Source organism: Dinoponera quadriceps, unplaced genomic scaffold, assembly GCF_001313825.1.
Source record: "Dinoponera quadriceps isolate SergipeBrazil2010 unplaced genomic scaffold, ASM131382v1 scaffold115, whole genome shotgun sequence".
NCBI lineage: Eukaryota > Metazoa > Arthropoda > Insecta > Hymenoptera > Formicidae > Dinoponera > Dinoponera quadriceps.
Genome location: NW_014554511.1, coordinates 1601144 through 1626104, shown reverse-complemented (window position 1 = coordinate 1626104; position 24961 = coordinate 1601144). Strand labels below are relative to the sequence as shown.

Below are 24961 nucleotides of genomic sequence, written 5' to 3'. Positions count from 1 at the left end.
GGCTTGTTTATGATTATGTGAAAGTCGACCTACGTACCTGGTTGAATTTATTTATTTACATGTTATATCATTGCATTGATGAAAATATGTCGCCCCGATGAAAAAAAAAATATTGACGACCTAGAAATCTCACAAAATATGATCTAAAAAAGAAATCCTCAGTTATATTAAAGTACTTCTACTCTACTCCTTGGAATTGAACAATTTCTTCCTCCATCTTCTTTTCGTATCATTAAAAGGAGCAAAAGACATTGCAAGTGCTCGAATTATGAGGAAAAAAAACATTCCGTATCACAATATATACGTACATATACGTAGTCAGTGTGTTTTCAAAGGCAAATTATTTATTCGAATTTTGCAACTGTCCGTTATTTACAAAGCAGATATTCCTAGTACGATTAGTTCGAAAATGTACCAAAATCCTTCTCTCTTTATTCTTTGCGGACGAGTTTTACAATAAAACGAGTGCGGTATATATAGCAAATATTATAAGAAGAATACCTCGTATTTAAAATCATATCGCTTATGATATTTCTTTTTTTTTTACACGAATGCATCATCCACGCCACGATAATCCTTTTATATGTATAATAAAAATGTATGATCCTTATATCGAGATGGTTCGTATGATTCCAACTTAAAAGAAGAAAAAAAACGGAAAAAAAAACACTGCATCCTTTCCTCTCGATTTTCTAAAATGTATACGAATTTCTCTCGCTTAAAATGTATCGCGCTATAAATGTATCATAGAATAAATATACATATCAACAGTGATAGACACGTCTACATAATGCAGCATGTGCAATCGAATGCATTAATTCGATTTGATGCGATTAAACTGAACCGTGGAATATTTAAAATTTAAGAAATGTCCCAATTAACGTAATTAACGGTAGTCACGCGTAATTGTGAGTCGATTTACTTTACATTTTGCGAATGAACGAACCAAGAGGGGGGGTGGGCGGCAAATCTCCCGTGCGAACGCGGACGAACCGGAATAATCAATGCACTCGATTTCACATTACGTTCGGTTTGGTTACACGGTATTAAGCAGTTTCTTTTTTTTTGTATGCATCGTTCGAGAGACATATACGATATATATACATACATATTTATGTATATATAAGTATACATATTTAGACATATGTATACAGCGAAGATCTTAAAAGTAAGGGAAATGGGATTTTTGTACTGCAATGGTATCTTGTATATCAATATTGTCCAAATGTTTACAAACAAAATCTATATTACATTTTTCTCTTTTTTTTTTTCCTTTAATGTTGTTCGACGTTGTAAATATATATATATATTTTCGACGTGGTAGTACGTATCACAGAAGAAATCTACAAAAGAAATTGCGGATTCAAAAGAATAAAAAAGAAGAAAAAAAAGATGGACGCGTAGATCTGAAAGAGATGTGTCTAAATTGTATGTTATGTGAAAAACTACAGCAATAATGTCAATGTAATATCGCGAATATGAACCATACACTTGATCACTAAGTGAAAAGATTTTTTTATAACATTTTATTTATAATGTGAAATAATTTCTCTCTCTCTCTCTCCCCTCCCCCTTCACTCTCTCTCTCACTCTCTCTCTCTCTCTCTCTCTCTCTCTCTCTTACGATTTTTTCCTTTAACATTACGCAGTCGAGGTATTATCTCCATTTGCGTCCAGATATCCACCAGCGGATCCATTTACAACAAATGATGTTCCTAAACCGTACAAGTGCCCGCAATATTTCGCATCATCGATATTATCTTCGAAAAACATCTGGAATAAAAATCAACGGTGATTTATCACTGTGACTTTGCGACTCGATTATTTCGCAAATCGCACTTAGTTAAACAGGATTACTCACTTCTCGCATCTTAAAAAAGACCATGCCAGTGAGAAGAGCGTCCGAACCAGCCTGATGCTGAGGGCCCACTCTTTGAATTTCCAATTGTTCCGCCACTTCTTGCAAGCCACCTTTCAAATTCTTGCACGACTTCATTAAGTACTAAAAAGAGTGAAACATATCATGGATATCTCATATATGTATATCTACGAGATCTGGCTATTAAATAACGAGACTGCTTATGAAAAAGAGTTTTATTTTAAAAATTATTCTACAATCGAATGCTCCCCTTCAATGTACTCCCCTCCCCTCGCCACACACTGTTCCATTCGTTTTTTCCATTGGTCAAAGCAATGCTGGAAGTCTTCTTTTGTAAGTGTATTTAGGAGCTCCGCCGACTTTCGCTTCACCTCTTCCATCGACTCGAACCGGGTTCCTTTTAACCCTTAGCTGACACACGGGGTTAAAAGTACCCCNAACCGGGTTCCTTTTAAGACAGACTTGATCTTTGGAAACAGGAAAAAGTCACAGGGTGCTAAATCAGGCGAGTACGGCGCGTGTTCGAGCACTGGAGTGCCTCTAGCGGCTAAATAACGCTTCACAGACAGCGCGTTATGGGCAGGTGCATTGTCCTGGTGCAAGATCCACGACTTGTTTTTCCACAACTCCGGCCGTTTCTTACGAACTCGCTCTCGCAGTGTTGCCAAAACTTTCAAATAGTAAGTTTGGTTTACAGTTTTACCCTCTGGAACCCATTCAGTCATCACGATGCCGTTGATGTCGAAAAAAACGATTAGCATGGCTTTAAATTTTGATTTCGACATCCTTGCTTTTTTCATTCTTGGGGATGCAGGAGGACACGCGCACGAGATAGAGAATTCTCACCATAGGCCTCTTTCAACAAGTTATAGCACTCAGTCGGAGTTCTTTTTAATTTAACGAGAAATTTCACATTGATCCGTTGCTCGTGTTTTTCGTCACACATTGTTATCGGCACGAGAAAAAAACACGTTCGTTTCTAACCTCTATAGAAAAAATACTACTACAGCGACAAAAACGAGGTTTCGTACTGGAATAGTAGACACTTCCACCTATCCAACGCTGCATTCGTTTCCCCCCCTTCCCCTCTAGGACGACTTCTGCGCGCGCAGTCTCGTTATTTAATAGCCAGACCTCGTATACAGGGTGTCTACAAGTATATGACAGCTGTTGCACACCATAGAAACCGAGAGAACGATGCGGGACACCCTGTATATCATATATGCATACATATATAAAGAATTCTGCGCTCACTTTTACATCGTATATCTTCGGGAAGTATATCCTGAGGAGCTCGAAAAATTCACTTTCTTCCTGCGGCAGCTTTTGATCCGTGAGAAGTTTCAACAAATAACCGAAATCGTAACCAGAATGAAAGGACAGCCATTTCACGTCGTCGACAAGAACGATCCCCGATGTCATCAAGAGTTCGGCGAATTCCAGGGGGTCGATGCCCTCCTCCTCGTGCTTCTTGAACTGTATGCCGCTATTCTGTAGCATGTCTATACTATCCTGTGCATACATGTCTTCACTAGCAACAACAAAATGTACACATCATATTACCAAAATTGCGGAAAAAAAAAGTTAAAAAAATGTTAAATACGTGTGTGTGTGTGTGTGTGTGTGTGTGTGTGTGTGCATAGTTAGAAGTTCGTTCTCTTCGTCATCGTTACATAACACGCAAAATATATGTTGAACATCAACGATACGCAAACTTACTGTAAGTTAAATTTAAAATTAAACTGCCAGGTCGTGTAGCCGCCCGGTGTATTCCCCGAATCGTCAAGGAATGTAAGACCAAGTTGAATTATCCGTAAAAGATCTACATTGCAACGTAAGAGCTGATATTGGTAATCGGCGTTAGTCCTAAATTCACCTGACAAATAACAAAGAAAAAAAAAATATCACAATCCCCGTAGACCTTTGCGAGGGTGACGTCCAATCGGAGTTCTCCAAACGTCACGTCCGGCCTTACCGATTGGCCTGGCTACAACACCAGGGAACTCCGTATCCATCGCAACATACTGATATTGCTGCACGACTTGGCGGATTGTGCGAAATTCCTCCTCCAAATTGTGGCCCCACACATCTCGGATTCCGCATTCTTCGTTACTGGGCAGAGTCGCCCCGCCCTTCTGCTGCCCTATTGGGTTGGTCCCGCCTGAGAACGTTTCGCAATTAAATAATACACGCTGTTTAAACACAGAAGATAGTTGAGATTTCAATGAACCTTACATATATTTATCTTAATCGTCTTATGTGAGGTATTGAATTGACACTTGACGCGATATGGAAAATCTGCGACAGGCTGAAAATTTTGGAACTTTGCTAACTTATCGTCGTGGTTCACGGATATAAGAATATCGAGAACATGGAAGTCTCTTTTAAACGGGGTCTACAATAAGAATTTAAAGTGTGAGACTTGAGAAATTGACCAATCACGCTCGAATTACTGGAGAAAAGCCAATCGTGATTGGTCGACTTCTCAAATCTTACACCTTAAATTCTCACTGCAGACCCCGCTTTAATTAAGAGAGAGAGAGAAGACACTTTAGACACACTTTAGAAACTTTACAGACATAACTTCGTGTATTTCACACTTGGGTGGTAAAAAAGCGGCTTCCTCGTTTACAAAGTTTACGTGAATCTCAACTGGTTTAACACTTCCAAACATATCGGATCTTTGAACTGCGCCTCCTAATGGCGCTTTGTAAATTCTACAATAAAGCACACTTCTCTCATATCGACGAATCCTTCACAGTACATTTCTTCTAATATTTCCCTTTACGGTATTTTCACTTGGAAAACCTGTCTTATGCTTTCGTCGTCTCTTTACTTTCCTCGATAAGTAAGGGAGTTTCACTCCCCTTACTCACTAACTGGGCGCACCTGTGCGTCTCTCACCTTCAGTGTTCCTAATATCGTTCAATGTCTGACTCAACCGACACATATTCTCGCATGCACGACTTTTCATCCGTATCGACAATGAATCATTTCTATTGCGCAACAGCTTTTATTCACACAGAGCATTGTTACATGTGTCTTGTGTCTCTCGCAAGCAGAGAGAGAGAGAGAGAGAAATATATATATATATATATAATACATAGATCGTTTACATCTTACGCACCAGTAGCTGAAGGCATTTGGCCAGATATATCCCTGTGTGTTCCCCGGGAAGCTACTCTTATCTTCGAATCACGGCCTCCCCGGTTACGGTCCTTCCTTCTTCATATCACTATAAAGTATCAAAGTACAATCATTGGGTGGGAAAACCGGCGAAACGTCGAGTTCACGAGTATCATCGGTCAAAGGTGACTCTGAGCTGCGATTTATAAATCCGGTGTTAAAACTGTGTCTTAGAGAGAGGAGAGAGAGAGAGAGACAGATAGAGAAACAGCCAGTTGTCAGAGTCGGACTATCTACGTCAGTCCTGGTCCACAGATGCTTTAAGCTGCGAGCTTTGCGAAATTGACCAATCATAATCGGATTATAGGAGAAAAATCAATTATGATTGGTCAGTATCTTAAATCTCACGCCTGAAATTCTCAGAGGCAGGTTATGAGTCGCGGGTAAACAACGGGGATTCATCACAGTGAACGTCGCGTAAAGTCGCAGGGCGACGTCGGATGAGTTGACGGAGGAACGCGCGAGCGAGGTCGCCGACGACGGAGCGACGTAGGGCCGCGCGATTCGTCGCTCGTCGAGTCTGTCTTTCGTCCGAGCGTGAGAGGTTAAGTGTACGGGATAAGCGGATACGTCGAGTCTCGAGTTCACTACGGCGAATTGTACCTTCGATTGTGACGTCTTCGGCCCGCGCGAGGTCTCACTCCGTGCGTGTGTGCGACGAATTAATCGAGGTTGCTGCGAGCCACTCGTCCCCGAAATCCCCACGATTCACCGTCGCAGCGTGAACGGTTCAAACGACTTCGGTGCGCGAAGTCAACCTTGTACGCGCGACCACGAAGTACACCGCGGCGCTGCGATCGCCGGTAACTAACAACTGGCGCTATTCTCGTCGATGATGACGATCGACCGTCGCGCACCTTCCCTCCGTTACCGACCATACCCGCCACAGGTGAGGCTATATCCGTTATCGATATCTCGACGATATCACGATCTACTCGTTTTCCTTGTACGCTGGAAAATCGCCCGATGACACGAGGAATTTAAGGAACACACGCGTGCCTTGGATCCTGCAAGTTTCTTAAGCGGGGTCCACAACGAGAATTTAAGGCGTAAGATTTGAAAAATTGACTAATTGTAATCGACTTTTCTTCTATTACTCGAACTGTGATCGGTCAATTTTTTAAATTTTGCGCCTAAATTCTCATTGTGGACCCCGCTTTAATCCCGGTCTACAATAAATGCTTGCAGCTCCGTCTTAAGAAACTAGCCAATCACAGTTGAATTACAGGCGAATAATCAATCGTGATTGGTCAATTTCTTGAGGCTTAGAGCTGAAATTCTCATTGTTGATCCAGTTTTAAATTCTGGTCTACAATAGATAGTTTAAGCTCTGAGTCTTAAGAAACTGACCGATCACAGTCGAATGTGAGGAGAATAATCGACTGTGATTGGCCAATTTTTTAAGGTTTAGAGTTTAAATTCTCATGAAGACTTCGTTTTAATCCCGGTCTACAATAAATGGCTTAAGCTGTAAGCCTTAAGAAATTGACTAATCACAGTCGAATTATACGAGAAAAATCAATCATGATTGGTGAATTTCTGAAATCTCACGCCTTAAATTCTCATTGTAGACCCTGCTTTAAGTTCACGCATTGCTTACGTTTACGTGTTGGAGAATAAATGTAAAGCCCGTATCAGACTATGGATTAGAGATTGAGGTTGAATTGAAATCTGACCAATCAGTGCAAAGTTCGCTGAATTTCACTAAATTTGAATTCAGTTAACTTTGCACTGATTGGCCAAATTCAATTCAATCACAATCCCCAATCCATAGTCTTGGGCATAAGTCCTAGTCTAACAAATGTTTCAAGTCTTGAGCCTTAAGAAATTGACCAATCACAATCGAATTATAGAAGAATTGTAATGGGTCAATTTTTTAAGGCTTAGAGCTTAAATTCTCATCGTAGATCCCGCTTAACATGCGTCGATAACGACTTCACGCCCGCCGATAAGCTGTGCATCCGGTAACTATTCGATTAGCGGGCCAAATGTTACGTCGGAACTGTCAAACCATAACACGTGACTCTTTTGTGTTTGTAAATAAGCACGTGGGTTGACGTGCCGCTTTCCAGCACGTGTTGCACTGTATTAAGTCGTGCCCCCTTCAGCATCGAGAGAGAAGGGAGAAAAAATTCTATATACAGGGTGTCCCAAACTAATCTCGGTCCCATGGTGTGCAAGTAGAACGGGGGGAAACTGAGTGGAAAAGCACCATTTTGCAAAATTCGCAATAGTCAGGAATTAACACGTTCGCTGTCACGTTTTCTCCCAAGCCACCGGACGCGCTCTCCGCTTTATTCACCAGCCAATGCTCCAAATTAACGTACTTATACTACGGACTAATTCGTGTTTGGCATAGAAGGTCGACAATCGGTATACGAGCATACTCGTAGTTGGCAGTGTTAACACATGTGAGTTATATTTAACTCACATGCCAGTTAATGTGTTAATTACTTCGTCCGAGCCACAGAACGTGTCGAGTTCTCGTTACATTCGTAGTTACAGAGCTGCAATTAACGCGTCGAGCGAGACATCTCTCTCACGAGGAAAGCGTTAACGCTCTGCTCGAGTCGTCCGATTTCATTTCTGAGAAAAAGGGAAAAATAAAACCGATATAAAATACATTTCCAGCACGCGTTCCGACATTCTCAATCGCGCCGTGTGAATTCACCGTAATTCATTATTCCTCGTCATATCACGCTGGATATTCTCGTTAAGATAAAATTGCCGAGCGAATATACTGAGTGGCCCCTTAGTGTGTAACTTAGACCGACTTCCTCCTCGCAGAAGAGCTATCTCGTTCGCGCAGGAAGTTACCCTAACTTATGTAGATCGGAGAATGATCGTCTTCACCTCTATAAATTGAAAAGGCCGGAAGCGATCGGGCATACTGATGGAAGCTAATATCTCTCTATCGGAAGAAACAACTACGCTCGTCGATCACGTGGTAAACACGTGATCTCGCGATCTACTCGAAATGGGAGCGTCGATATCGCGAGCGAAACTGAATTACACGTCCCGATGCATTGTCGCTGCACAAAATCTGAATTCATTTACCGAACCAGAAACTGAACAATAATTGGACAAAGAAACTATTCAATCGATTGATAAGCGAGTTTACTGCTCATAAAATGGTGAGCTTTTGTGCCAGTAATAATGGATATCGCGCTCATGCTTGCTTATTGTACAGTTTGAAAGTTGATAAAAGCCGTAGCACAGTCGTAGACATAAAACATTATCAGACTTTTTGCAATGAGTTTCAAAACATAACTGAATGATGCGATAAGGATCTTAATTATTAGAAATATAAGAAGTTAAAATTAATCAGAATTAATAAGATATGCGAAACGGAAAAATAAACAACAATCTGTCAGGTTGGGATATATTTATTGTTCAATATAAGCTCCCTTCACTTCGATACATTTTGATCAGCGCTTCTCGAGAGCAGTTACGTCAGTCTGATAGAACGATTCCTTCAAAATATCAATTCAATATCAACTCAAAATCCAAATATTTATTTCTCCTTCTTCGTCTGTCTTTCGGTGCCGAACAAAGAAAGAAAAGAAGCGGGAATTTAATAAAAGTATTTATTTACTCATTCGTACGTATTTGCAGTATATTTATATAATCCTGTTATAGTTACTAGGAAGATAAGAGGATGCGTTTCTCGATGAGACGTTGCGCAGTCGCTCGTTAGATATATTAATTCACATTCTGAACAGTTTCACATTTCTTTTGGCAATCTATTAAGTGCACGAAATTGTTTAAATTCGGTCGACAGCCACCGAATCTGAATTGTTCACACTTTTCAGTATGCCAATTAAATCCGTATCTTACTTCATTTCCATTGCAAAGGCCTATATCGAGCGGCACGTAGCAAACTGTAAAAAGAAATAAAACAACATCCAGTCACGCGTAATGAAATTCCTCCGTTACATACGTCCGATGTAATCTTTTGGATTGAATCTAACAAGATTTTTATCTGCCGTGCGTTGAGTTCGCGGCTTCCAGCAACAATTACAAGTACGTTTTGACGAAATTCGAATCCGTATAATTGTTACAGGGTGAGGTACTTAAAACAGGTTGCCTTGATAACTCTTTTATTTTTCGCGATAGAAGCAAATTTTTATTATTTTGATTGTAAGTCAAAGGGTAAAAGACATTTTAAGTTCACAGACTTTCCTTAAATTGAACGTTTCATATTTTCTTTTACCTTTTCACCTATTTTTCGATAGATCGTCTTAAAACACGCGTAATGATACGCGTGATGATATTAAGCGTGATAATGACGATTGAAGATTAATCACAGTCAGTTACGGAAACAGATTTGTTTAAAAAAAAAAAATAGAACAAACTTTGGTTTATCTTTCATATTAGCTGCTATTGCGGATGTTCAGATTATTTCGAGCATCAATACATATTCTAAAGCGATTCGGTATGGAAAGTACATTTCTCGTTCCGCTATTAATGAAATTCGAAATGTCGGATGTCATCCGTAAAACTAAACAAGTTTCGTCCCGAGTATTTGTTTCTGTTACCGGGAAATGGAAGAGTTATTAAGACAGCCTGTTTGAATTGCTTCACCCTGTACGATATGACAGGATGTGACGACTGGCATAATGAAAAATCGTTCTGCAATGCGTAAGGATATACTTACATAAGGGTCGTACATTCGCAGTTTTACACGTCAATATGCCGACGGCGATCAACGCAACAAGCAAACGCCCTTTAAGACCCATTTCCGTTCACGCTTGATATTTTACGTATTATTCCTTATTTTGCTTCTCTTCACTCGATATTTTCAACTTCGAGTATGATTCGGTCGCCGTGAAAATCGCAACCGAGTGCGCTTATCCATTCGTAGTGACTTCCGTTACGGGAAATCGCTGCTTTTTATACGAACTGCGCGCGCACGCAAAGCGGGGATTATCGTTCCAAATGACTTATAAATTCTAACCTTTGATTTATGCGCGCGAGAATATTCGCAAGTTTTGGTTCAAATAGATACGACAGTAATCTATGCAAATTTCAGCAATTTTGTGTCGCTTATCATTCGCACTACGCGCGAAGAAGAACGACAGCTTGTGTGAGAAATTTTGACGAAGTCATCGCACGCGTAAAAGAAGGAAAGAAAAAGAAGAGACAAAAGAAACGTGGGGTGAATTAGTTGAATGTACCGGAGTTCATCCGAAATGGAACCAGAAACGTCGCTCACACGGCTATACACGCACAAGGTCGAAAATTTCAGAAGTAACTCACAGAAGAAACAAATTTCGCTGAAACAGCTAATGTTCGATTACAGAACAGCAGAAAAAATTTGTTCAAACAGTAAAAAATTAGTTTGGACAGCAGAAAGATGTTAAGGGTATTAATTGCTGTCTGCCGAATATACAGACAATTTATACTCTTAACAAGTCTTCCTGCCGTCAAAAAAAAATCTTTTTGCTGTCTGAACACATTTTTTTCGTCTTTTCTTCGTCATTTTTCCGTCACTAAATTGACAAACATTCGCTGTTTTGGCAAAATTTCTCTCCTCCATGCTCACAGCATAAATATAATATAATACTAAATAAATACAATAATAAATAATATAAATAATAATAACAATAATAATAAATAATACAAATAAATATAATAATAAAACCGTGCGTGATCCAATATGTATTCTAAGATGTGAGACAGAAGATGTTTCACGGAGTAAAAAATCTAAAATCGCTCGCGAACGTTCGCGAATTAAATAACAACGTGGTTATTTCACGGGGGTGAAGAAAGAAGGGATGATTCGCACGCGCCACGTTAGGCGAGTGCGATTCACTTATCCGACCTTCTCGAGTGTCGCGCCGTAAAACCCGAGCTTATTTTGCAGGCAGGCATCGATTAAGCGCAACGGTTATCGGCCGGGCAGGAAGGGGATGAAGGGGAGAGGGGGAGAGGGGTTTACGAAATTAGTTTCCCGTGAACTTCAGGGGTGAATGTCAGCCGGGCCGCGATAACTTCCGCCGTTTCGACTACGCGGCAGTTTCTTCCTCGCAGCCCTCCTCCTCTCTTCGCTAAGACTCCGCGCGATAATATCGCGGCGTGGAAGCGTCATTTCCGCGCGTAAACGCCGCGCATGTGCGCTTCTTCGCCGGCTCCGGAATATCTGCGTGAAAGAGATTAGGCTCGAAACCAGAATTTTATTATTTATTTATTATTTATTTAAAGCCTGTGAAAGCGGAAGCGAAATCGGAACCGTTACATTTTCTTCGGTTTGCAGCTCTTCACTGTTCACTATTTCGGTTCTTTCGGTGACCGCGCGCTCGCGCATCCTTAAATGCCGCCGTAATAGAGCCGCGTGTGAATTATGTGTATGGAAACGACAAAATGAGAAAATACGAGGATGCTCCTGCGGCGGCCAATAAGCGCTCGCGATAAATTCGGGGGAATACTTCGCGGTTTCTTCTTTCTTCCTTTGCCCCGCGCGCCGCGCTAGGAATTTATCGAAATGGAACGCTCGCTGGTACCTTGAAATATTACTCTATAAGCGCGATATTCCTAGAATATTGTGTAAATATTATTCAATATTAAGACAATATTCTTACAATATTCTAAGAATGTTATGTAATATTTTTCAATATTACAGTAATGTTCTATTGATGTGATGTGTCCATAATATTCTTGGCATATTATAAAAAGATTAGAATATTAAACAGAATAAAATAATAATATGAAAAAATATATACAAATAAAAAATATATATATATGTATAATTTTATTAGTATAAAACGTACTTTTGCACAAAATTCTCTCGACTTTAATTATATATTAAACAATTGGTGTTGCAATATATTTGAAATAAAAGAACTACAATTATATGTATTATACAGGGTGTCCCAAACTAATCTCGGTTCCCGTGGTGTGCAAGCAGAACGAGTGAAACTGAGCAGAAAAGTTCTATATTATTTTGCAAATAACACAAAAAGTCGAGTTACCAATGACTGAAAACAGCCATGTATGGAGGCTTCTTTAATTAATAACTCAACAATTTGCGTGTTATTTGCAAAATGGTGAGAGACTTTTTTCCTCCGAATAGTCTAATCTGCGAGTACATCACAACCATTGTACTTAACGACGAAGTTCAAGGTTCAAAAATCGAAGATCAAAGATCGATTCAACGTACTAAATAATATAAATAATATTGCTAGAATATTATTCGAATATTACATAATATTCGAAGAATATGTCCGGAATATTACATAATATTAAAGAATATTACGCGCTAACGGGGTACATGTCGATATCGCCGGAAACGGCGCGGCTCCCTCGAGGTTGCGCCCGATATTAGAGTGCAGGATGAATGAATCGCGAAAATCTACATCCGTGGCTCTCCTTAACGGAGTTATTAAAGAACGTTCGACAAAGATTCGCGCGTCGTGAGGATGGAGTCTTTAATGAATTAACATTTAACGTCGCTCGGCCTCGCCCGGTAATTTCATCTTCCTCCGCCCGAGTCCCCGTCGCGTCCGATTTTCAACACTGCCTGAACGCGGCCTGCGGAAACTTGTAAAGGGACACACACACTCTTACGTAACGGTGAGGCTCGTCGCAACGAATTAATGTCGTTAACGAGACGCGAGTAATTTGTATCGGTGTAATTCGCGCGCGAATTCCGCAAACATCACGTCTGGACGCACCTTTGACAGACGTGCGCGACGCACATGTGTCGAATGAACGAATGTGTGTTTGCTTACCTGCCGCACGTCGGTGGCAGACTTGTCCTCGCAGGAACGATTCGCGTTTAACACTCGTTATTTTGCCGTCTGCAAAAGTCAGGCTTGCGTGTTTCAACGTTCGCCGATTTTTCCACGCGATTCGACAACGCCGCATTATTCAGCGTTCCGCAATGCAGAATTTGCGATAATTTTTCCGGCATAAAAGATACGCCTGTCGCTGGGACGATCGAAAATATCGTGGTTCCCGCAAAATGACATTTGCGGCCGAATTTCGGCGGACTTGTCAATTTCGACGAACACTTTTCTCTTACTCGAACAATCAATAAGCAATCGCAAAACTAACGCTGACAAAATCATAAGGAATGAAGGTCCCGTGTCAAATTCACTTTGCGATACTATTTATTGATCGGTCGAGCGAAAGTGCTCGTCCAATTTAACAAGTGCGCTGGATTAGTCGCAAATGTCATTTTTTAGACACATCTCTTTATTTTTAAATATAACGCAAAAACTCTTGGCAAACGTTTTCTCGCTTCTGGCATTAAACAAGGTCGTTAAGCAGTCGCAGCGACCACTGCGGTACCTTAAATGTCGATATCATGCGCTATCAGAAGCACGGGTAGCCAGAAACGTTTACTTCGATTGTATTTGCGTATAATTTTCAAATAACAGTACAGAATTTGGCGATACAGTATCGATACACAGGGAAATAAGCATTTTTCTCAGAAAAATAGAGGTTTCCCCTGAAATTTGTGGAGAAAAAACTTATTTTTCCGGAGGGGGAAATCCGATTTATCTATGTATCGATATTGTATCAATACTGCATCGATATTGTATCGCCCAACTCTAGAGGAAAACCTTATTTTCCCATGTATCGATACAGTATCGCCCAACACTAGAGAGAAACCTTATTTTTTCCGGGGGAGCCTATTTACCTAGGTATCGATATTGTATCGATACTGTATCGCCCAACTCTAGAGGAAAACCTTATTTTTCCGGAGAGGGAGGGGCTATTTCCCTATATATCGATACTGTATCGCCCAATTCTAGAACCGGAAGCGTTATTGTCGCGTAAGAATACGTGACGTCGAAGTACGCAGGTGCGCGGTGTTTCCTGGTATCTCGATAAAATTATCTAATTAATCACCCGGTCGAATAAATAGATCATCCTTATCTTTATCTAGATGGAAGAAACGCAAAATATATCCATCTTCCTGTTAGATAAATAAAACATGTTACCTCATCTGAAAATTATCCGAAATGACGTTACGGTCCACATTCTGAGCTTTTTTCGATAAAATGAATGATTTTTATTACAAACTTTTATCAAGTCTCTCATGAAAGCATCATCTAAAGAACTTATCTAGATAAGTAGCTTATCTGCTTATCTAATCTTTCGCATAGACAAATCGAAAACAAAATCATCCTGATCTCGTCGGAAATTAATTTTTCGAATTTTCGTCTCATCTTCATCGAGATGAATCTGAAATCACCTAAGGCAAACACCGCACGCGCGACGCAACTAACTTCGACGGAACGAATACAAATAGAATGGCGATAAGCGCACGGCCGTGTATCGCGATCGATAGTTGGCATGATTTAATGAACGTCACCGATACACCGGTATAACGGGTGTTTTACGATAATATTATACAGTTCGTATCGCCGAGGTCGTATCCCACGCCGCGCCATTGTCTGGATCGGTGCAACTGGACTTCCTTACCTGGCCGTTGCGACGAGCATTACTCTCGTCTGAACAATGGACGGACGCCGTGCGGCCGGATATTAATTGGGGATCGCTACGGGTTTGCGCTGAAAGTATGTATCCGCCGATATACAACGATCACGATAACTTGCGACACGAAATCATCCGCGAACTCGAACTCCGGTGCATTTTACCAGCGCGTCAGGTGGTATCGTGCTTGTTTATGGTTTCGTAAACACATCGGCAGTACGTAGAGAGAGACTTCGCGTTCCGGAGTCCACAGAGTCGCATCGGTTCCTCGTTTGTAGAGATTTAAGCTCTACTCTCCGGTCAGTGAGTATTTCATCAGTGAAACTGCTCGAAAAAGGACTGAAAAATCATTTTGCAACAATATTAATGAGATTCCCGACATTACGTGTAATAGTGTAGGAGATTTGATTCGCAAATCAAGTGTCCCCGACGTGGATTAAGTCCCTCCAAGTACGATTTTTAAATTTTCATTCCATCTTTCGCGAACAGATTTTTGCCGGCCAACCTTGTAATTATATGCTCAAAGCGATCAACTTCTCATCGTGGAATTTTAATCTAATTATGAAACCTAACAACTTAAAGAATAATCGAATGTTTACTAATAACTGAAATATTTGCCTAATAACTTAAAGGATCGTTGAAATAGGAATTGGGCATCCCGAGAAATAAAACGCATCCTCGACGCTGGCAAATTTAACGCTTCCTGCAGAGTTAAGAATTCACATTGATACTGACATGAAGAAAACAAGAAAATCTGTCCATTGTCGAACTAACGGCTATAAAGGGATAAAGCCTCCTCCAAAGGATTAAGTGTCCTCGAGTTCCTCCTGTGTTATAGGTTCTCATATTTGGTCAAATGCTCGAGAGTCCTCGATTTTCGGATACTCGATTGCAGAAAACAACACTGCCGGCGATATCATTATCGTTCCGCGTGAATGAGATTGTAATTGGCGATCTCATAATTGTTACTGCACCTTTTAATTCGCAATTACGTCGGGACACAATTAGCGGGGCGATTTAATTTTCATTCGCGCTTTTAACGCGCACGAAAGAAGTCGCGCAGGTGCACGATCACGGCGGAGAGAGAGTTATTATCCCGGGTACTTTCGAAAATAACTCTCACGGCCGAATTCATCCCGCTCGGTGATTTCGGCGGAAATAAAAATATCACGGGGACTCGGGCGAACAGGTGTAATTTTTCGTGCGGCGAGCGTTCAAGGCAAGCCGGTCGCCACCTGTTTCAATACGACCCTACCTCGGGACCCTTGAAAAATACATTCGCTTGCTGGCCGCCTTGGCGAGATCAGCCGTCCTCGACTAGGTCAGTTTCTTGCGAATTGTCTTAGAGATTGGAAATTTCATCACGCATTACTCTTTATGAAACACGACGGATATCGAGTCGGAATTTTTCCCTTTTGGGAAACCTTGAATTCTTACAACGTGGTAGAAACTAGGATGGCAAAATCGGTTTGATTTTAATGATATTATTTTCCTATCTTGGCCGTCGTCTCGCTGTTTTTGTAGTCAAAATATAATCAGAGATTGTTTTGAGTACCCAATTTAATAATTGAAATATCAAGATTTTTCAAGACAGCGTTGAAATTAAAAGTCCACGAGAGGAATTGACAAGTGTAGTAAGTTGTGTATTATAAGTTTTCACTAGTTCATGGATTATCTAGCTAGATGCTAATTACTTTTGAAGCTCCTGGAAATTTGTCGACTCTCCGAAATCTAATCTCCAATCTGATACGGGCTTAACGCGTAGGTCCATATAATCTCCTTCATTTGATCGAAAAGTGAGCTCACAGTATGGAACATCATTTCAGATAATTTTCAGATGAGATAGCTTTTTTTTTTATCTAAGACGAAGATGAATATATTTTGCGTTTCTTCCATCCGGATAAAGATATGGACGTTCTATTTCTTCATCCGGGCGATTATTTAGATAATTCTATCTAGGTTACCGGCGAACACTCGTAATATTATCTATCGAAAGCGGGCCGTTCACCTCTCGGTGGGCCTCGATCGATACGATAATCAGGCTTCGCACGGCCGCGAAGTCTTCGAAGTCGCTTGCACTTGATTTACAGCTTCCTCCCGCATGGATCGTGCAGCAGCAGCAGCAACGACAGCGGCAGCAGCAGCGGTGGTAGCGTCGGCAGCAATTCAGTGCGCGGTGAATTGTGCTGAGCTCGTGCCGGCAAGACGACGTACCGGTGATTTGCATGCGAGCTCACGGCCAGTATGGGAGGGAACGGGTATAATTTGGCAGGTAAGCCGCCCGGCCGGCGTGTCGCGTGTGTGACGTTCGGTCAACGGCAATTAACAGGTACCGTACACCGTCCGTCGAATCGCGCCCGTTCGACATCACTCGCGAGAGGGGAAGAGACAAAGAGTGAGAGAGTGAGAGAGAGACTTTCGCAAAATGTTAAGGCCTGTTTACACGGGTTGCAACACGTAAAATATAGCATCGAGAAGATTTCTTCAAATTTCATCAATTTCATCGCATCCAAGCAATTTTCATCACCGGTATGCTCCGGAAACGAATGTTTCGATTAATAGGTACGATTGTTGAGGACTCTTCAACGAATACGTATCTTTATCTTGAATAAAAAATTGATCTGAAACGAAAGATAATTTTCTTATGAAGTAATTATTTGTCATTTTACATATTTATTTATTACATTTTTACATATTTATTTATTTGTGTGGACAGGCTTTGACCGTGCGAACGGCGGAGGCACAGCGAGCATGGCATTCATCGGCGGAATTGCCCCGCTCTGGAAAAGATTTGCGCACAGAGAGAAAGAGAGAGAGAGAGAGAGAGAGAGAAAAGGCACCCCGAGTACTTCGTAATTTTATTTATCTTAATTTGATTGGATTCCGTAGGAATTAATTTAATAAACGTAATCGCATCGCCCTCCGTAGTCGCGAGCGCCCTCCCGGCCGGGCAGGGAGAGAGATTTAAAATTCAATCTGAGCTTTAATTATGGCGACATTACTGTGACATGGAAAATTGAAGGGTTGATTAAAAGGTTGTAGTGCAAATTGAAGTTGCCCATTAAATTTTCGAGAAGTAGCCTGCTATATTTCAATTTAATTTCATAAAACGGATAAAGTTCGTTTGGCGAAATTCACTGTGGCACGCAACGACGATGCGTTCACTTAACAAAGCATGCCGCGTACGAAGGCGCCCCGAAACTGAATAAAATACTGAATAAATACAGCGTGTCGCGGCCTCATGATGCACGCATAGTGAACAATTAATTAAAGTTCTCTTGCTTACTAATTAGTTTACTACTAATGTGCGGGAGATATTTTCCGAAATCCCCCGCTCTTCGAACGCGGCATTGCGCGCTCCGCGAATATCGTCCAATTTGTGTGATAATATCATCGCGCGCACTTCAATCTCTGTATTATATAATATGAACATCGGCGATATCGCATTCTCCGCAAACAATATCACGCCAAATACAGAGGACTGCGTTACTTTCAATCGACGAATATAATATACGCAACAAATATTCGTTGTTTATTAGCAACGCACCCTTATTAACGCGGTCCCGCGATAATTACCGCGTGTAACTCGAGTATCGTCAATGCATAGTCGGCCTTATATATCCTCTGCCATTTCCTACATTAAAGCGTTTTACTATTATACAGGGTGTCCCAAACTAATATTGGTTCCCATGGTGCGCAAGTAGAACGGGTGAAATTGAGCGGAAAATTCCAGCACCATTTTGCAAATAACACGCAAAATTTCCAGTTATCAATGATTGACAATGGTTATTTATAGAGGCTTCTTTAATTGAAATGGGAACTGAGATTAGTTTCACTATATAAGGGAATATAAAAAATATAAAGGAGATACATAAAGATGTATGAAAGAGAGAGGTAAAACGACGACTTTAAGCTCGATTTTTTTCTCATTTTCGTACTAACGTAAAAATAACGATCAATTTTTTTTCCGTGCAGCCAAAACTTTGCCTATCTGCGTAAACTGAAGAATTTATCGAATATATCAATATTTTGTAGAATTTAAATTTTCTGCTCAATTTCATCCGTTCTACTTGCACGGGAATCAAGATTAGTTTGCGACACCCTGTGCATATATATAAATAAATATAAATATAATTATAAATATAAATAAATTTATATATTTAGTGACTTAATTATTTATTTACATTAACGTTTATATAATAATATTTATATTATACATATATATTTATACATACTCGTTAGATGGTAACGTTCGTGGCTCGTTGGAAAAATGCGAAACGGCTGGGAAGGATTGTGGACCGATAATTGATCGTCGGCCGGCAATAATCGTTTCGAGCCGCTCTAATTGAATTCTTTATAGCCGGCTCGGAAGTCCGTACGCTCACGTTTATACAAACGGAGTATTTCCCTCTTTACGACCTTGCGCGGCGCGCGCATTTCTACAAACACGCATTAACGGGGGACTTAACGACGGGATCCGCTGACAAAGCTTCGTCAAAGGACCTTCGGGGGTGAGCAGCTCGCTGATACACTCGCGCGTTTCAAACACGTCGACTCGATTAAGTTCGCTCTAAATCGGAGATACGGCGAACGCGATCTCTTAACGACTCTCTCGCGCGATTTTGACAGCGCCGGCACGTGTTACACCTGCTGGAGGACCTTCCTCCTCCTCTTCCTCTTTCTCTCTCTCTCTCTATTTCCGGAGCAGCTTTGGCAAACTAGATCTCGAGTTCGACGCGTTCAATGCGCTTTGCAATACGCGAACTCCGGCTCCTCCATGCCGTCTGTCCGCATTTATACGGTCCTCGTCTCGGTCGCTTCAGATATAAATTCAAGCGAAACTCCTCTTCTACGACGGCCCGGTATCAATGACGGGGGAACAACATCCAGACGTCGCGCGTTTCCCCGCTACTGTTCGCTGTTCTTGCGTATTGTGCTTCTCCGGCGGGGCCTACCAGCTTACCGCTACCCGGGGAACGAGGCCGACAATGACAACGAGACGAAGACGACAACTACGATTACGGACGACGATGACGACAACGATGACGACGACGAGGTTGTTCCATTTAATTAAGTTTGCATTGTACCGAAGTACACGGCTGCAGCGAAAGATCGTTATCGAACCCTCCCTCTCTCTCTCTCTCTCGCAAGATATGACAACGGCAGCGCATTTATCAGAAGCGATCTACCCGGGGCGAATGAACGAATGGCTCTCTCTGTCCGTTGCTCGAGATTCGCTTCCTAACGAGATCGAGAAAGCCATCGGCGCTGCTTCGCTCTTCCTTCTGACAATCCGGCGCTACGTACGCCGCGTTACAACCGAACTCCTGGATCATGTACTTTTCACACAGTATATATACACCGTCTTCTGTATGAAAGAAAAGTAATCTATAGGGGTGGGAAATTCAAAACACTGAAAACGCACATTTCATTTGCACCAACCTAATATATTCGTAATTTTTCATAGATTTTTAATAGCACTCGTGCGAAATTTAAATAAGCAAAGACGAAAATGACTTCTGTACACCAAATTTAACCTTTCAACTGTTTTATGGGTCGTACAGATCGGGTGAGTTGTGTTTAAAAAGTTTGCAGAGCGAAGAGAAGTACGTGATCTTCCTACTCCCGGAAAATCGTTAAAATCACTTTATCCGTTAGACGGTGGCGCGGATCCGATAAGCCGATTAACATCTATTTGGAAACCGTTCGAATCTGAAGCAGTCAATTAGACACCTATAGTGTGCAGTCAATATATAATTTGATACCAGAAATAAAGTGATTCTTTTTGATGAAAATTGAACGTAAGTAAATAAGCATTTTAATTGCGCGTAGATTTTTCATTCCTGAAAATAATAAATAATAGTATTATATTAGGGTTATACAGGATCAGATAGTGTGTAATTCATGCGAGCGCGTCCTGCAAAATGTGATCCTAAATTATTGATTATTTTTTCAAACAACGCGTGCTATTATTTTGCAAATACAAAAAATAAACTACTTTTGATATTTTTACAACATGAATATTTTTCCCCATAAAATATGTCGACAATTATCGACGCTTCAAAATACTCCCTTTTCAGTAATCCGAAAAATATATTTTTTGGACGCGTATTGGAATTATATTTTTTTTTAGAACTATCTTTCAACTTCATTACCCCGAATCGACAGACGAAGATAAAAAATGTATAGAAATTACGATGCCCTAAGTGAAAACACTATCGCTCTCTAAATTCGCATATTTCTCGATAACTTAGAACTTGATTTTCGACGAATGCGTGATCAAACATTAAAGTAGAAGAATTACGCTTTATTATAGAATTCTGTTAGCCTCTTTTCTTTCACAGATTTTAATTACAGCTATTTTTATTAATCGTACATAAGAGACTTAATAAATATGTATGAAATAACAAACGGATATAACTAATTTTTTTATATAATGCTTGCGTGCGCAGAGTATCTAATATTAAATTCTCAATTTTCACGAAGAAACGACGTGAGATTTAAATCGCGTCGGTTTTGCGCGAGGAATCGAACGCTTCGTTAATAAAAATGCATTCTCTTCAATCAATAATACGAAGCGAAAAATCCTTTCACACGATTCATGGATACTCGCAGGCCTTCTCGCACGCCTCCAGTGTCGGGAAGTTATTATCGTTTCCCTTGCAGCCGCCATAGACAAATTCGACGCATTTCTTCTGCGCGGGGTTGTAGCCATATGTGATTGTGTGGGCTCTGCAGGGTCCAGTCATGAGTGGCTCATCGCAGACTGCAAAATTCAAGCGTTCCGGTCGGAATGATATATGAATGAAGCGATAATCGCTGCTTCCTCGATACACACCGTGAAAACAATCGGCGAAATTAACACGTGTCGCGTGTAGATTCCGTTAATGAAAACTCCATTAACGCAGATCCACTCCCTAAGCATAATAACATTGAAAATTCCCGATCGGGCGGATCGTTTTCGAATGTCCGTCCGTCATGATTGCAGCTTTAAAGCTTCTTTGCCGATTCATCGAATAATCGACAGTCGTGATGCACGAATATTCGGACGGAGAAGAGAGATTTTGCCGGAACAACAAATGTCTGTTAATATAATGACAGCAAAAAAATTTTGTTTAGACAGCAAAAAACTTGTTTCGATAGCAGAAAGTTCTAAGGGTATTAATTGACATTTGCTGGATATATGGGCAATTAATACTCAGTATATCGACAAACATTTGCTGTTCTAGCAAAATTTGTTTTCCCCGTGCGGACGTGATCGCGCATGGTTGAAAATTAATGTCGGTTTACGTGGAAATTAGAACTGCATCGAAGGAGTCTTACGAATTTGAAAACGACTCGAACGCTTCTTTTTCTTGCCATTTAGGACGCAGTCGATAATCAAATAAAAGGACTTATTTCTCAAAAACGAGTTCTCCAATCGTTTGTGTCTCGAACTGCGTCAAAATAAATGTTCAAAGCATTTTTATTTTTTTCAATGTAACACATATGGTATGGCCATTCACAAAAAGGTTGCGAAGATTTTTTTTTTATAAATTCCAGAACGCATTCTGTGTCCGAACAGAAGAATTGAATTCTTAGTGATCCTCCAGGAGATACATTTTTCTATTGCGTACGAGATACGTTGCGAGATTCGTCGGAAAAGGTGTCGCAACCTTCTCGAATGAACTGAATTTTTCCAGGCCAGATTTAGTTCAGCTCCGTTTAGGCTAAAAGTTCACTTTCAACGGGCATGCGTGGATTGCCGGCCTACGAGAAGTCACATAAAATTCCCGGACAGCGCATCGTCCAAAATCGGGGCACGAGATGTCTTTAAGATGTTTTAAAGACGATTTAAAGACTTATGTTACGATATCTTCAAGACAACTTAAAGATAAAAGCTGTTTAAAAGCTGTCTTACATCCCGATTTTGGAAGATTCGCATTTTCCGAGTTAGTCAGCACGGAATGTGTTGACACACCGCGTTTTTTAAACTAAATTTTGTCAAATCCTTCTCTCAGTGGAAGATGCGAAACGCGTTGTTAACGTTATCTGGATTACGTCGGAGTGTACTTGCCTGCCGGTGATGCACTGGAATAATCGGGAAACGCGAAGGCGTAGACGACCACGACAAGAACGATTGCCAGCGTCTTGGCGTCCATGACGTTGGAAGTTTTCGATTGTGTTTTACTGTGTTGTCGATTTTGAGGATTACGTCTCCGTTAGCGCGTCCCAAGTTTATATACGCACACTAAACGTGGCGTAGCAGATCACTCGATGAAAGGCGACATCCGATCGACGAGGCTCGGCGACGCCTCTGTGTTTGCGCAGCTTGTGTACGTGAAAGAACGTCTTTCTCGTCACCAACTCTCGATCGAAATTAACAGATCCGCCAGCATCGAATCTGCACACTTCGGGATCGACACTTTGAGTGCAAGTGTTCGTTCAATCGAGACACCTGATTTTCTCGACAGTCGTCCGCCCTTTTATCAGCCAGCTGTGAAAATGACAGGCGCATGTTTGCCGAAGGAAATGTGTATTTTGAAAGTCAAATTTAATTTCGGTACCATCTTTTGCTCTCAGAACAAACACCGCATCCCTCCCCCAATTTGCGGAGCAAATCATTTCGTTCGCCTCGAGAAACCTTTTTTGGGTTGAAAAGCGAACAGAATGAAGTGCCTCGCGTGGTGGTCGGGCGACGTCTCACTTTTGAGATTCGTCGTCCAGCAAAGTTCTTTGTTTTCTGTTAAAGATTTGAATTTGAAATAACAACAGTTGATTAGTTCAGAGAGGTCGGAATTGATTTGCACGCCTAATATTAGCGGTTACCGATAGCAGAACGTCGAAATTTCCGAGGCATTGGAGCGCCTCGGCGAGCGACGACGGCGACGTTAACACGAAACCTCATGAATGTTGCAGACTTCTTCTGAAAGTTCCCCATCGTTGCGCGCGTTACCTCCGCCGGAGTTGGAGCTTCCTTTAATATTTTAATGGCGGTAAGTTGAGACCGGGTCGGAGCCGGTTTACGGAACGTGTTTGCGATTTAACGAATCTATTTCACAGACACATGCACACGCATGGGAAATAATAATCCTCGCATTTCGTAGGTCGCATTATCAACATCGTTTGTCGGTCTGTCGTGGAAATCGCTAATAACAGCCCCGTGACGATTTTTACCCGCGAATAGCAGCGGGTTCGCAGCTTTACAACTTTCTTCCACGCGTGTGTTATTTATCAGAGCTGCGTGTAATATCCGGTTGTACGCGGCGTTCCTGACCTATCACGTTATGATAAATGGTGCGCTCGACACTTAGGTCTGCCAGCGATTTTCTCGCTCTACCCAGGTAGCAGCTACTCGTTCCTTATCGTGTCGCGACGTTACGTGTTATTAAACCGTCGACACACCACCAGGTTGCAAAAGTACCGGCAAACGCATACCCGTGGAAAAATTTCGAAAAACGTATTTCACCAAACTCCATCCGTTCATTGTTGTGCATAAATCTCGGCTTTTACACGAGCGTATCTTACTCGCGTAATACGAGCTTAATAAATTATTATATTATTAGCACGAAACACTGGGAAAGAAAGTTTTTGCTTTTTTGTCATTTTAATCGCACAAGTGGCAGAATTCTAGTCGATAAGTGCGAGTTACAAATAACAAGGATAATATTGTAATCCAAAAAAGTCAAGAGCAGAAGATGGAAGTAGTGAAGAAAAAAAGAATTCAAGTCAATAAAAATGTCGGTAAGGAAACGAGTTTGAAAAACCGGAACCGAAGAGAACCATTTGATTTAAACGGTTCACCGGTACTTTCATTGTCCGGAAAACCAAAACCGGAACCGGCATTTTCATTCGGTCCCTGATCGACACATTGCCGGCCGATTGAAGGTCAGTTTCACAACCCCCGATTAACCCGACCGACCGGTTAAGTATGTCAGCTGTGATTGGTCATTTCCGCCCTGAGACTACTGATATGCCTCCGTCCCGCTTCACTAAGCTTCATCACGCTCGCGTGCGACGGAAGTGGAAGCTCATACCGAGCTTAACCGCGCCGTAGCAACGCCGACCGCGAGGGAAAATGATTTTCTCTTCTCCTACTGGGAAATCCGCGGGATGTTTGATAGTCGCGTGAATTCGCGCGGCGTCTCGAGTTATATCGCTAATGAATTATCCGGTTGTACAACGCGGAGGGGGTTGCGACTCTCCGAGGAAATCGATGTGACGTACCCCTCGGAAGCTCTACGTCGCGCAAATACCAAGTGCCGCAGTTTCCGGCGTCAAATCGCGCCCCGTCTTCCGCTCGGAGAACGATATCCGTTTTACGATTCTCTCGTGTGAACGCGAAACGACGCAACGTTCTATTACGGTGACACAACTCGGTTACAACGCGCGACTGTACTCGCGAAAACGACAAACAGAGTCTGGAAGATATCCTTAGGAAGCATTTAATCCGTGATGTTTTAAGGACCGTCT

General features: G+C 41.4%; 2 protein-coding genes across 2 annotated transcripts; both read right to left on the bottom strand.

Moving 5' to 3' along the window:
- Nucleotides 1-324: 324 nt before the first annotated feature.
- Nucleotides 325-5846, bottom strand: LOC106751707 (CCR4-NOT transcription complex subunit 7). The gene is made up of 7 exons (XM_014632734.1): nucleotides 5669-5846; nucleotides 5007-5114; nucleotides 3855-4040; nucleotides 3599-3755; nucleotides 3134-3410; nucleotides 1862-2002; nucleotides 325-1773 (listed from the first exon to the last, which is right to left on the bottom strand). The coding sequence occupies exons 2-7, from the start codon at nucleotides 5020-5022 to the stop codon at nucleotides 1642-1644; spliced, it is 909 nt and encodes a 302-aa protein (XP_014488220.1). The 5' UTR covers nucleotides 5023-5114; nucleotides 5669-5846; the 3' UTR covers nucleotides 325-1641.
- A 15262-nt stretch (nucleotides 5847-21108) lies between these two features.
- Nucleotides 21109-22650, bottom strand: LOC106751641 (trypsin inhibitor-like). Its single transcript, XM_014632605.1, has 2 exons — nucleotides 22566-22650; nucleotides 21109-21275 (listed from the first exon to the last, which is right to left on the bottom strand). The coding sequence occupies exons 1-2, from the start codon at nucleotides 22648-22650 to the stop codon at nucleotides 21109-21111; spliced, it is 252 nt and encodes an 83-aa protein (XP_014488091.1).
- Nucleotides 22651-24961: the final 2311 nt, after the last annotated feature.

What these genes read in the sequence shown, in the direction of transcription:
- LOC106751707 (XM_014632734.1), bottom strand. An exon ending in TGTTGTAGCCAGGCCAATCG is followed by an intron (nt 3,756 to 3,854) that starts GTAAGGCCGGAC and finishes GTTATTTGTCAG; the next exon opens with GTGAATTTAGGACTAACGCC. An exon ending in TCTTTTTTAAGATGCGAGAA is followed by an intron (nt 1,774 to 1,861) that starts GTGAGTAATCCT and finishes TTTTTATTCCAG; the next exon opens with ATGTTTTTCGAAGATAATAT.
- LOC106751641 (XM_014632605.1), bottom strand. Translation starts at nt 22,650, where the DNA reads ATGGACGCCAAGACGCTGGCAATCGTTCTTGTCGTGGTCGTCTACGCC. An exon ending in TTCCAGTGCATCACCGGCAG is followed by an intron (nt 21,276 to 22,565) that starts GCAAGTACACTC and finishes TGAATTTTGCAG; the next exon opens with TCTGCGATGAGCCACTCATG.